General features: G+C 45.3%; 1 protein-coding gene across 15 annotated transcripts in view; it reads right to left on the bottom strand.

Moving 5' to 3' along the window:
• Positions 1 to 12,816, bottom strand: part of LOC133350601 (transcription factor 7-like 2) — a 162,004-nt gene that overhangs the window by 52,379 nt on the left and 96,809 nt on the right. Inside the window, exon 1 of one of the 15 annotated variants that reach the window (XM_061565121.1) lies at positions 5,750 to 6,476. The exons of the other annotated variants lie outside the window; for them this stretch is intronic. Coding sequence (XP_061421105.1) covers positions 5,750 to 5,956 — 207 coding nt within the window. The 5' untranslated portion in view covers positions 5,957 to 6,476. Of the gene's footprint in view, positions 1 to 5,749; positions 6,477 to 12,816 lie in introns of those variants that run through there. 15 annotated transcript variants of the gene reach the window in all.

A 12,816-nucleotide genomic window follows, 5' to 3' on the forward strand; every position in this document is an offset into this window, starting at 1 on the left:
AATGCAATTTAATGCAATATTACAATTTTCATGCAAACATAAGAAAAAATGTATATACGTACAAAGTATATGCAACATCTATACAAAGTCACACCCATTCAGCATTTACATGGACTTACACAGCATGCAAATACAAACCACTGAACAAACTGTGCACACGTGTTTGCATGCGTATGGAAATGGTGTTGTGGTATTACACACTTTACCGATAGGGTATAGATTATGGAGTGTATACTGTGCACTTAAACTGGAAACTGCATCGGACACACGTGGAACACTCTTTTATCCCTTAAATAACAATACAAATTATTCAAACCCCCTGTGGTTCATCGACTGCTGGATGAAGGCCTCTGCACGCTGTGTTGGCATTCGGGGTTGTTTAACCATATTTTTACCACGCTGATCTGTGCCAGAAGGGTGCAAGAGGGGGGGTGTGCCTAGGACCAGTTCAGACATCAAGCGTCATCGATGCCAGCTGTGGCTGGGATAAGAAAACCGTGAACCAACCACTGCGCCATCACTCCACTCAGCCCCTTAAATAAAGGTGCAAATAATGTGCCCTTTTGCATTGGCGCACGTCATCAGCACAGAATACAGCATACCACAGCACTGACTGGAAATAAGTGTAGCGGTGGATTCTGTAGCAGATGAATAAGAGCGATAATGCAGATGTAATCTGTGCACGTGCCCATTAGGAACACAAGCATGAGCGTGAAATATTCTAGAGCTGTAAAAATGCGAGGTCGCGCAAACACACAAAGAACCGATTCGTGCACACGATAGCGGTGCGCGTTTTCGGACGGCACGACCGCACGGCACATGCTCAGAACGCTGACAAGTAATCAAACGCTATAGTAGTAGCATCGCTCATGGAGCCCCTCACAGCCTGCGATCGACGCACGTTAACAAGGACAGAATGAAACGGTCGCGGCTGCGCGTCACGGCTAGTCAGTCGTATTTTATCGACGCGCGGGCGTGCGCCGTTCGCAAAGTGATGGCCAAGCGACCGCCGCGTTCACAGCGAGGCTCAAAAATCGCAGCGTCCACCTCTAAATTACAATGAGTGTTTTAACGCGTGGAGTAGGAGACACTTCCCGAAAAGGAAACGTGCGGTCGGGAAAGACACGGTGGGTGTCCTCCAGATTGTTGCCTTGAAGCCAATTCACTGCCTGGACATACTAATCAGGAGCATGGCTCTCTTTTTCCGGCTGCCAGTGGCGTTACATGCAATGCTGGATGTTGGATTCTATAACAACCGTCGTGCTATCGCGCTTTATTTAATTATTTAGCAATTGTTATACATTCCTATTTAAATGTATTTGTCACTTCTCGTGTTGTAAGGCAGTGTTGTGTTCATATTTTCGACAATATTGGTTGTATTGCACATAACGGTCAGAAGCCAGATATGGTACTGAATTGGGAACCATTAAACTACTGACAAGGCATTGATATCCGTTCTCTTTATGATTCATTTCATTTTTTTAAATCTCCCTTCAGCATTAGCGGTCACTGATATTTTCAGGACCTCCTCAAACACTAACCAAAAACCAATTTTTATAATAAACAGAGTACCTTTTTGGACGGTGTTTGCAACAACAACAAAAAACCCCACCCCGCTTTCATTGGTTTAGTGCGTGACTCATGGGTGCCCAGCCGCCTTTAATCACAAACTGCCCAACAACCTCTTGCCTAATCAGCCCAGCAAACATCTGGAAGAAATTCAGACCTTCAACTCTAAAGCAACCCCACAGACCAACCGAGCTGATATCGGCGGAAGCATTCGCCAACATTAAATGAATTGTTTATTCTTGGTGCCAACTCCAGGCTGTGTCGACAGATTTCGATCCCGATTAAAGCGGGAACAATAATCCGTCAGTTCCTCTTAGTACATGGGACCACATCGCTCTCACATCTGGTACTTAACACTACTAAGGCTTGGCCTTTACCACAATATCTAAAGAAAGAAACCCTAACACGAACAAAGTATTTAAATTCGATAAATATTTCAGTTTTAAAGTGGTCACCATTGACTGGGCAAGTTGTCGAGTTAACTTTGCAGGGCAGAGGCATGACATGGCTTCGTTAAGTGCCGCCCGTTGCCGAACTTGGCTAGCCACCCACGTCTGTTGGCGGGACAATGCGAGTGCCTGAACGCGGCGCGGATGTCCTTGGGAGAGAGAGCGCCGTGTACGTAACCCCGCCAATGCTCGATGCGCAAATAATAAGCGCCATCACGTTTCAGAGAGAAAAGCTGCGTATGGAGGTTATACCTTTTGTATTCCTTCATACATTCTTACTCACGCGGGCCAGAAAGGCACTGCAACAAATATGTTGTAAATAAAATTAAACGGGGAGGGCGGGGGTATTTGTCCTAAATATTGCCATATCGCAAATACAAAATAAAAGGCATCAATAAAATTTAATGAAATTTCCTCACTACCAATTAGCATTCACTTTCTTGTTAAATAAAGAATGACACTTTCATTTATTTTCATGTAAATAAATGCGTGATATATAACAGTAATAAGCAATGCAATATGGTGCGTTACTTATTTTTTAAAGGGGGAGCCGAATTGATTTAGCGAATTAGAATGTTCTTCATGGGGGTTCCCCTTTGCCAGTACCAAAATATGAGAATAGATTTTCCCATTTTCTGGCAGCAAAACAGGTGTCAAGATGTTAAAACACCAAACGGAAACCTTTTACAAGGAATCATGTCTGCATTAAGCACATATACATTTGGTCAGAATGCAAACAAAAAACATCCTCTGACAATACATGCATTGTCTTTGAAACGGATTGGTCCACACCAGAGACAGCTTTCTTTCGAGCCTAGTCTCAAACGGTGTTAGACCAGAGGACGCTAAAAAGCGTACAGCACAAAGACTTTTTCTTAGAAAAATGCTGTAGCGGAACAAATTCCTACGGTCGTTTTTACCTTTAGCGAATTTATCGGGCGCCACGGTTCCATCCCACGCTCTCTTCGAGCGACCACTACGGGGGATCCCACTCCGCAACGAAATAAAATGCACGCATTAGAAAGCGTGCGGCAATACCGTTTACTCTCAACCATGTGCACAACATTTCGTAAATGCGGTGCGCCCAATTCGGCGCATGGGTAGTATTGGTGCGCGTTGAGAAAAAGGCAGTGACAGCAGCAGAGTACCGTACACGCGAGTGCGGGATCTCGTCATCTCGCGAGCGGATTTTAGCGGAAATGCCGTCCGCACAGAATCGCTTCGTGTTGGCAGTGGCATCGATTTTCGCTGCCATGGACAATGACGAAATTGCTCGCGCGAATGCCCTTCCAAATGTTTTCGTTGGACATTGTAAAAGAAAATCTTCTGAAAATCGATACCCACTAATTCTTAACAAGCATTTAGAATAGATTTTTTTTCATATAAATGGTGGCAATTTTAGTTTGAGAAATTTTACAAAGCGTCGCTGCATTTACAGTTCGCCGAGGATTGCTGCATTTTACATAATCTGTAAGCAAAATTTCGCTGAATTTTCAGTGTTTTGTAGTGAGAGCATTACTTCATACATTTCTGCTAACTGCTAACTCGAAGACTGAAAAAATTCAGCGAAACATCTCAGAACTACAATATGAAGGAAAACAACACCTGGAACCATTTCACGGCTTTGTGCGTGTGGTCACAAGTTTTTTTCCAGCATTGCTACGTTTTGTGCATAATTAACACGAGCTGTATTAATGCGTAATCTGCTTATCCGCAATTAGAAAATAACGTTTTAAAGTAACAAACGTTGATGAGAATGTTCAGATTTAGTTTCGCAACCACTGCCTCTGCTACTACCGCGTAAGGTTTTCGGGAGTTGCGCCGTCGCGGCCTCCGGAAAGTTATCGGTTTGCGCTGCGAGCTGTTCGGCACGATGTCCGACGTTTCGCTCCACTCGCTGGGTCGATTCTTGGAGGGAAAAAAATATTAAAAACACAACCCGGGAGACATCGTTAGCATTTGGTTTCCTTTTCTCCAACTTCGGGCATTGCGGAAGTTTTTGGGCCGTGGCGAGCGAAGAAATGAGCGGATGGGAGAGACAAGCGAGCGGGCGAGCGAGCGGGCGAGCGTACACACGCATTTCTCCGCTGGCGCTAATGTGCAGTCGCGGCGCTAGCCGGACCATCGACCTGTCAGGACGCGCAGGTGAACGAGGAGTAATTGTCGCCGGACGTTCAGGGAAGTCGGAGCGGCGTGACGAACAACGCTTAACGCGCCCCAACACAGCGATTTATCAACGTCCGTTAAACAAAATATACAAACAAAAATCCAATAATACATTTCCGCCTACTGAATTATCATGCAACTTTTACGGCGACAATATGGATAGTGTGTACATTTGTTGTGCGAAAACTTTATATAGATATATATTGTGCAGAGAGTTTTTCATGAATGTAATTTGATTCTTCAGAAAATTTTGAAGTAAGATTTTTTGCATAAAAAACGTGTAAGTGGATGGGTATAAAGTCTACAATTCGGAAATATACGTTTATATCAAGAGCATTTGCTTAAAATGATTCTAAATTACTCTTACGTTTTGCTGTAAACTCATTCAGTTTTATCATTCACTGCCAAGATACAATGTTTGGCACACACATATATATGCACTTGTAAAATACAAAACAAAAGGGTATAATTGCAAAATGTCTACTTTTAATGACAATTGACCTTTTAAAATTGCAACCATTTAAAAAACCTTACTGGCGCTGCTAAGAAAGCATCCAACTGCATCGAAAATATAACGATGTTGAAAAAAATACTCGCGCACGCATACACACAAGACTTGAGCGAAAAGATTACAGACCACTGGCGCAAAAATGTAAATTCACAAAGTCCGAGCGCTGCATAGACTGTACACATTAGCGCTTTTTCCCGTAGGGTAGAGGACATCATTACGGAAGGCAGCGAATTTGTTCGCGAGACAGGCGGCTTGCAGTTGCAAGTCTTTTTTTGTTGGTTTTGCCCAGGAGGACGGCAGGTAAAGACGCGGCCCCCCACTAACAGCTCCCGACAGAATCCCCCGGGCCACTCGCTCGGTCCGAAGGGGAGTCCCAGCGAGTGCGGGGCTAAGGGGGTCATCTCCGATCGACCTGATGACCGGGGCGAAAATCCCCCCTCTCTCTGTTTGTCTCCCACAATGAGGAAAAACAAGCGGCGCGGGACTGTCCGCTCCGCTGCTCTGCAAGAGTTTTTCTATGGCTTCGTCGACTTGCTTTCCCCCGTCGGATTGTTAGAAAATTGCATTGAAATGTAAAAATCGTAAAATTCGACAAAATTAGGTTTCCCCCCACTGCGCACGGTAATACGAGCGGACACGTTTCATGCACGTTGCCTATCGCGCATATTTGTTGTCGTCGTGATATGCGATATAACTTCGCAAATTGCTAAATTGTATTTTTCTAAGCCTCCAATGACATCCAAAATAACGTTTTATTATTTGATATTTTTTTACCGCGGTATCGCAGGTGATATTGCAGCGTTAACATTTGCGCCGGAATCAAGAGCCATGATAGTTTTAATTCACATTTAAAAATAATTCCAAAGAACGAGAATACAAAAGAAAACCCAAAGCCAAGCCACGGCACATTTGGCGAAAACTCGCTGAAATATCCGCGGCGGCAAGTGCCGTTGCCAATCGCCAAGGGAGGAAAAAACTAAAAAAAGGAGATAAAAATGTTTGTGAAGTGGTCAAGATTTAAGAAGGCTATTTCCTCTGCTTGCTCCCCACTCACCTTCCATCCGGCTCCGAGGAGCAGCCCGCTGCCCGGATGAAGAAACAGGAAACCGTTGGCCAGCGCACTGTTTTTCCTGCCAAGTTCCGCAAAGCCCAAAACGTTCATGGCTCCTCTGCCCGAGAGCCCAGGCTGGTCCTTCTCCTGCTCCATTTGTGGTTCAAGCGCCGGAGATAAACAACTTTTTGTCGTTCCCGCCGCTGACATTCGGGGGGGGGGGGGGCGCGCTCGATAGCAAAAAAAGTGACGTTAAATTAAAGGAAGCATTGCGGAGGCAGCGGCTGGACGTGGAGGCGACGACGGCGGCGACGACGACGGACTACGACTGGGGACTGCGTCTGTGCCTCTCCTGGGCGGACGGCGTGAGTGGAGCGGCGCGCGAGAGCACGCGTGTGCGTCGGGCCGAGCCTCAAGCGCGTTCCACATTGACGTCTCCGGCGCGGCGGCGGTGACACGCCCGCATCACAAGCCCGTCCCGAGCCCCACAACGCTCCCCTATTGTCCAAGCGTCCCTGCTATCCAAACAAGGATGCTACCGACGGTGGCGAGGGTCAGGGCTTTTCTGCCGCGACTGAGTGTGCACTTTTTTTTGTCTACACACTTCACGTTGCACGTAGAGGCAGGCCGAACCCCGAGGAAATTATGACGTCGCGCAACAAAGTGACAAGCCTGATTGGCAATTTAAGCACCCGATTTGTTACCTATTTAAACGGCTCAGTCGTTAACGTCACGCGCAGCTTAAAGAAACGTTTCCGTTTAACAAAAAAATCAATTTCAAGTGCTATTTTGCATCGCTTGCAAATGAATTATGCAAATAATAGATGGGGCAGAGTTAGCGCAGTGGAGTGGGCGGCAGAGGAGGAGGAAGAGGACGGGGGGTGGGATCTAATATCACGTTGTAATTTGCAGATAAAAACTCCGCAAAAATGGTGTGAATGTCGGAACAGAACTTAGAGCATTATTTATGATAACTTGTGTACAAAGTGTGCATTAATCAGCGTGTAAAGATTCTCTTTTCGGGAATATTATTCTCATGTGACAATGCACTGACAGAAAAACTATGTTTTATAAAGTAATTTAACAGAATCTTTTAATTTTTTATGCAATACTAGCTCATTTTAAAACAAATTGTGCCAAAATACACACGCGCGTTTGTACATGTGATTTTAAATATGTGATCGTGAGGAAAAGGCTTTGTTGATCACATTCAAACTTAAAACGTCAACACGGCTGTATTCCAAGAACTACGTTACATGTTAAAAAAATATTCCCTGCATTCAAATATGGAATAAAACGTCAAAATTCCTCGCTTTTAAAATACACATACGTTTGCACGCGGCAAATTTTCGCCTCGCAATTCTGACGCAGTACCACCACCACCACCACCAGACGAAACGAAATGAAATGCAATAATTAAAAATTCATTTCCGATAAATAAATAACCGGTACGAGGGGGACCCTGCACAAGTGACAGGCAAATTGTTGTGCCGGAGATGTCTCACGGGGGCGGGGGGGGGGGGGCCTCGCCACCCCGTCCCGATGTCACACCGCAGCACAACCCCCCCGGACGACACGGCACAGCGGTGCCGAGTCGAAGATTCCCACCGTTTCAATGCGGCAACTGTTCACGCACAAAGATCCCCCCCCCCCCCCGTTATAGCCTTAACAATGGGGCTGTTGGGGCAAGTGCTGTTAGCAAGCACCTATGAAGGCCGGAACGGCACACGAGGGGGTGTGGGTGGCCAGCACCACGCCCGGCCGCCTTTGTCTCCCCAGTGGCGTTGTTTACACACCACACCAGGTACTCATTTGAGGCAGTCGACCTAGGGGAGGTCCATGACCAGTTCAGATAATCGTCACCGGTGTTGGCTGTGAGCGGGGATCTAACCTGGGGCTGCCAGGTTCGTAGCGCAGCAACCGCTCCCCACGTTCACACACACACACACCCACACGCGTGCGCAGCGTCCACCGAACCTAAGGGTCGTTTGCGTGGACCTGGCGGTGGCCACAAAAAAAACCCGGCACCGCTTCCCACAACGCATGCAACAGTTCGGACGATTGTATAAGTCGGATGAGGTTTATGTCACACGATGGACCGGCGATCGGCCGTACAACCCCCCGCGGGTGGGGAGGCCGCAGTATGGACACACTCCTCTCTCCGGCTTTGCCCTCGCACGAGCGGAAAGGAACGAGGCGCGTTTTGTGCGTGGCCAGTGGGCACTGGGACGCGCCTCCCCGGGCTCAAGACTCAGCCTAGACTCGGGTGGCGCAATGTTCTTTTTTTAAAGTCTGCCCCGGACACTTTTACTGGCCCCAATCATCTGAAGCACATGGGTGGAGCCCTGTTTGCTTAAATAAAAAATAATTTAAGAAGAAAAAAATTACATTAGGAGGAGTCAAAAAATTATTTACGTTTTTTGGGGGAATTTTGCCGATGTTAAAACAAAACGGTATTGTACTCCTGTATTTGTTATTTCCGTTCTGATGTAACATAAAAAATAAAGATGACTGCATGAAAAAAAAAAATTTGTATGACGAATTTGCTTAATTTTGTGTGAAAAATAGCAGTGAATTGTATTCATTAAAAAAACGGGTATTATTTGTACCCAAGCAGACCAAGTGTTTATCTTTTCATGCTTTTATATGCAGTGTTTCCTCCTTTATGCCAATTAGATAAAAGTCCAGTGTTGACAGCACAAAAAGACAATGATATAGTTTTAAGTAAATACTCCCTAATTACAGCATTATAATTTAATGCAATTTTAAACACAACCTGTTCCAACTGATCAAAGCAGCAACATTTACATTTGTTTTGAATTAAACACCTTGAATTTAACATTCAATAATCCTTGCCTGCGTAGTTGTATTTGACAGCATTTTCACGTACATTTAGACAGATTACATCAGGTGCACACCGTGAATTTACACAGACAATTCCACGGACGCAGAAAGGCATACGTGCGCGCACAAGCACTCTCAACGCAAGAGCAAACACGAAACAAACTTCCAGATTTACTCACCAAAATGTCCATAAAATTACGTCCGTAAAGGATATCCATTTACACGAAATAAAAGTGAACACTGCAATTAAGACCGCGGTATTTTGGCTCGGCAGAGGTTTTTCCGCCCCCCCCCCCCCCCCCGACAATAAAGTTGTTGTTGGCTGGAGGCGCGCACGTGAACGAGACAGACGAGCGTTACAAACAGCTGCTCGCCGCCGTCCGAGTGAGGCGTCGTCCGAGTCGCCAACTTTGGAGGGCCTTTGCTGCGCCGGGGAAATTAGCCATGTCAAAGCGTTAATGAATATTAATCTTGTATTTGTGGCGGCCGTGAGTGATCTGCGCGAGCTGCCCGTCCATCAGGGATGCGACGTGGCAGACAATTATTTCTGAGTGACAGGCGGCGGAGCATGCCGGCACGGGGAGGAGGCGGCGCTGACAGGGCGGTGAGACCGGCGGGCCGAGATGCACACCCCCCCCTTCCACCGTGGCCACCCCCCCCCCTCCACCCTCCAATTTTTCGCCCGCCGGGGAGCACGCAGCCCACATGAACACACTTCTAATGAAGCCACCGGCATTAAATATGAAACAGGGAAAACGTTGGATACATTAATCAAACCCAAGACAACGCCCACAGCCGACATCCGCTTATTCTGATAAAAACTCAGGGGGTCGGGGGTCAGCTGCCGTGGAGATTGTATAAATCTTCTCTCGAAAAAGGGATCAATCTTTGTTTCCAACTCGGCATAATGAGCTGCATGACAATGACAGGAAGATGAAGCTTTTTTTAATGAGTGCCTTTTCTTTCTCTCAAACACTTGTCCTTGGGGTTTGTGGCATTGTTGTTTTTTTTAACTTTCTTACACGACCTACAGAACCGCGATCACTTGTCCACTCGTAAGAGCTCATGGAAAGAAAAAAAAACGCACCTGGTGACTCCATCTGACCCCACAACACTGCTTCTATAATAAAGCAAAAACAGAGAAAGAAAGATCAAGAGGAACCGAAACGGTCTCAGAGAGCTTGATATAAAAAAGGTTTTTGCTACTATGGCCACCTTGATAATGTGGACATCGTTTCATACCTCAAACTATTTATTTTTTTACGATATTTTAGTCCGAATTTCAATTGCCCAAGTGCCACCCCCCAACGGTCGTATCCAAAATGGACAGCGACGATATTTTGAGGAAGAAATATAATTCACCGCCAACAACTGTGGCAATGATGGCTCAAGAAAAGAGAACAGTCGTGGAAATTTGTTCGGGCTCCATCGCAGCTAATGAGCCGATGGGAAAGGACAGCCGGATGACCACGGCCGATAAAAAAACGACGAAAAGAGAGGAAATGCAAGCGCGGGGGAATTCGGATAGATTCCGGGCCAGTGCCGACATTCCGTCAACTGGACCCCCCCCCCCTTTACTCCTACACATGAGAGTCGTCAGAAAACCAAACTGGCTCATTTGCTTCGTAACGATCAGGGGAGAATTCCGATTGCGTAGGTGTAGTTTGTTTCAGAACGAACAGACCCATACACGGCTCTGCCTGCGCATGGATAAAAACCACAGATATTTTACGCCGCTATTTTGGTTCACAAGAGTAATTCTGTTGCAATGAAAAAGAATGGTTATACATTAAAAAAAACACTAGCAAAAATCAAAATCGCATTAACAAAGCGAATCCCGCTCAGAACTAAATTTAGTCGCAATGCGCGAACCGGTGTCGCAGCCACCGAGCTTGCGGAGCGTCGCGATTGGTCGAAACCAGCACGGGGCTCTTCACGACCAATCACGTGCAGACCAAAGAACGGAGCACCGAAATTATGCAGCCACCCATGGCTCTCTAAAGGACAACGGGCTTGCATTGCTCGACAAACCAGGACAATTATTGCACCAGACGCCACGATCAAAATAAACATCGATCACCTCGGAAACGACCCAAGCGCGTTCCTAAACACGGCAGAGTAATGCTTTATACGTAATAATAATGTGCGCCTCAATAAAGGCAAAGCATGTTTTTTTACATTTGCCACCTAACTGGGACTTGATATGGTTTTCACAATAAAAGATGTCTCATTGGAGGCGCTGCTATTCTATACGCTGTGAAATCTAATGGTCGTGTACGCATGCATACATTGTTATACACCATGAGTGTGAAATTTTTCATCTGAGAAGTGCAATGCTGCCACTATTAAATGCCCCGTATTGTACAACATGAGAGGTGAGGTTTACAACACTGGCAGAATGGATTTTTTGCACTTGTCGTTTTTTTTACAAAAACATAATTATATTGTGTACCAGGTACCGAAATTAGCCAATCGGAGAACTGACATTAATGAGTGAAGTGTGTAATCATAAAATATAGAAACTATGCCAAAACATCACGGCCGTGCATCTTATAGAAACGCCTCCAAGTATCGTGCCCCAGCCTTCTCACAGCCTTGACGCTGGCCAATGATCACTTCATGAGCTTCGATGGCGGTGGAGAAGATGGACTTCGACAATAATGACGATCTCCAGAGCAACGGCAATCAATGTCAGCGTGACATTCGGAGTGAATAAAAATACCGGTACGATTATTCCCATGAGAATCTGAGTCACCATGATCACGAACATTATAATTCTTATTACGGTGGTAACGATAATGATGATGATGACGACGTTGGCATACAGCGTATGCCCTCATCAAAACAAGCGGTGCGAATTGGACGTATTCTGGTGTATTAAGCATTCATTTAAATAAATTCAGTAAATGCAGTGATACCAAATGCTATGCTCAACATAAAAAAAACATCTCAAGTATGAGGTTCAGCCACTGGTCTCCCAGTGGTTGAACTTTGACCCTCATGTGGCAACGCACATAGGGTCTAAGGGCTTTCGTATAAACACGAAGCAGCAGAGTGGAGCATGAATATACCATGCTCGTGAATGGGTTAACCTGTCCACACAATTGCCTCATGTGCCCTCCTGACAATTACTAAATACGTCTACACATTTAAATTCTCTGGGGAAAAAACTAAACTCAAATTTGAAATATCCACGTAAAACTTTCAAAATAGAAATCGTGGGATTGTTGAGAGGGTAAAAGCCTCACGTTCAATTCCAAGGAAAGCCTTATCAAGGTATACAAAAGTCACGATTAAACTTATCAAGTAAATGTGAAAGAAAAAAAAACCCTCTTAGTTTTACTAAAAACTATCAAGCAAAAACATCTGGGCAGGTTCGACCTTGTGCACAAATCAGATTGATCATGTTTTTGTTGTGACATTTTGGGATTCCCCCCCCCCTCTCAATGCCCAGGAACTGCCTTTCACAATGCCTGAAAAAAAAAAGAAAGTAACCAACTCTGAATGACCAGGCGCTAGCGAGTCACACTGGAAAATAGCCACGTGGTTCGCGTGAGCAAGCCGACCACTGGTATCGTCAATACGCATCTCCCACAGCCAACATCGGGCAACATCAGCCGTCCCAGGTTTGCGAACGCGGGAGGAGCACGTTCCAGGTTGACCTGAAATGTTCCACAACCACGGTAAGTAATTTACCAACAAGGCACTATTTAGCACTTCAAGTTATTATTATGACGCTTAAAGTTAACGGCAAACGAACTCATTGTGCAACTGGGCTCCCCCCCCCGCCGTCCCCCGAGAAATATACGTGAAACAACTTGTCCGTGCAATCCTTACTTAAGATATTTAATACAAGGCACCGCAGGATGGACATGCAGATACAAAACAAAAATTGCTATGCCAAATAAACATTTTATTTATATATTCATATTTTAGCTTTTTATTTGCCAAGTAGTGGGGTTTTGTTTTAGTATCATCTGCGTAGGGGACTGGCTAATTCATGTGCAGCGTTGTGGGATGCAATTCCATGAATGACGCTATATAAAATGAAATGATTATTATGAAGACGTGCATAAGTAACAAACTATTACCACTGCACACTGATTAGCCCGGTTGGCTATGTACGATGCAGAAATGACTTTTACATACATAAAAACTAGAATTTAATGTCAGTATTATTAATTCTAAGGTATTGACAAGGACTTTTATCCTGTCATGTGTTACTT

This window comes from Lethenteron reissneri, chromosome 34 (assembly GCF_015708825.2).
Source record: "Lethenteron reissneri isolate LAM-NWPU_2019-01 chromosome 34, ASM1570882v1, whole genome shotgun sequence".
NCBI lineage: Eukaryota > Metazoa > Chordata > Hyperoartia > Petromyzontiformes > Petromyzontidae > Lethenteron > Lethenteron reissneri.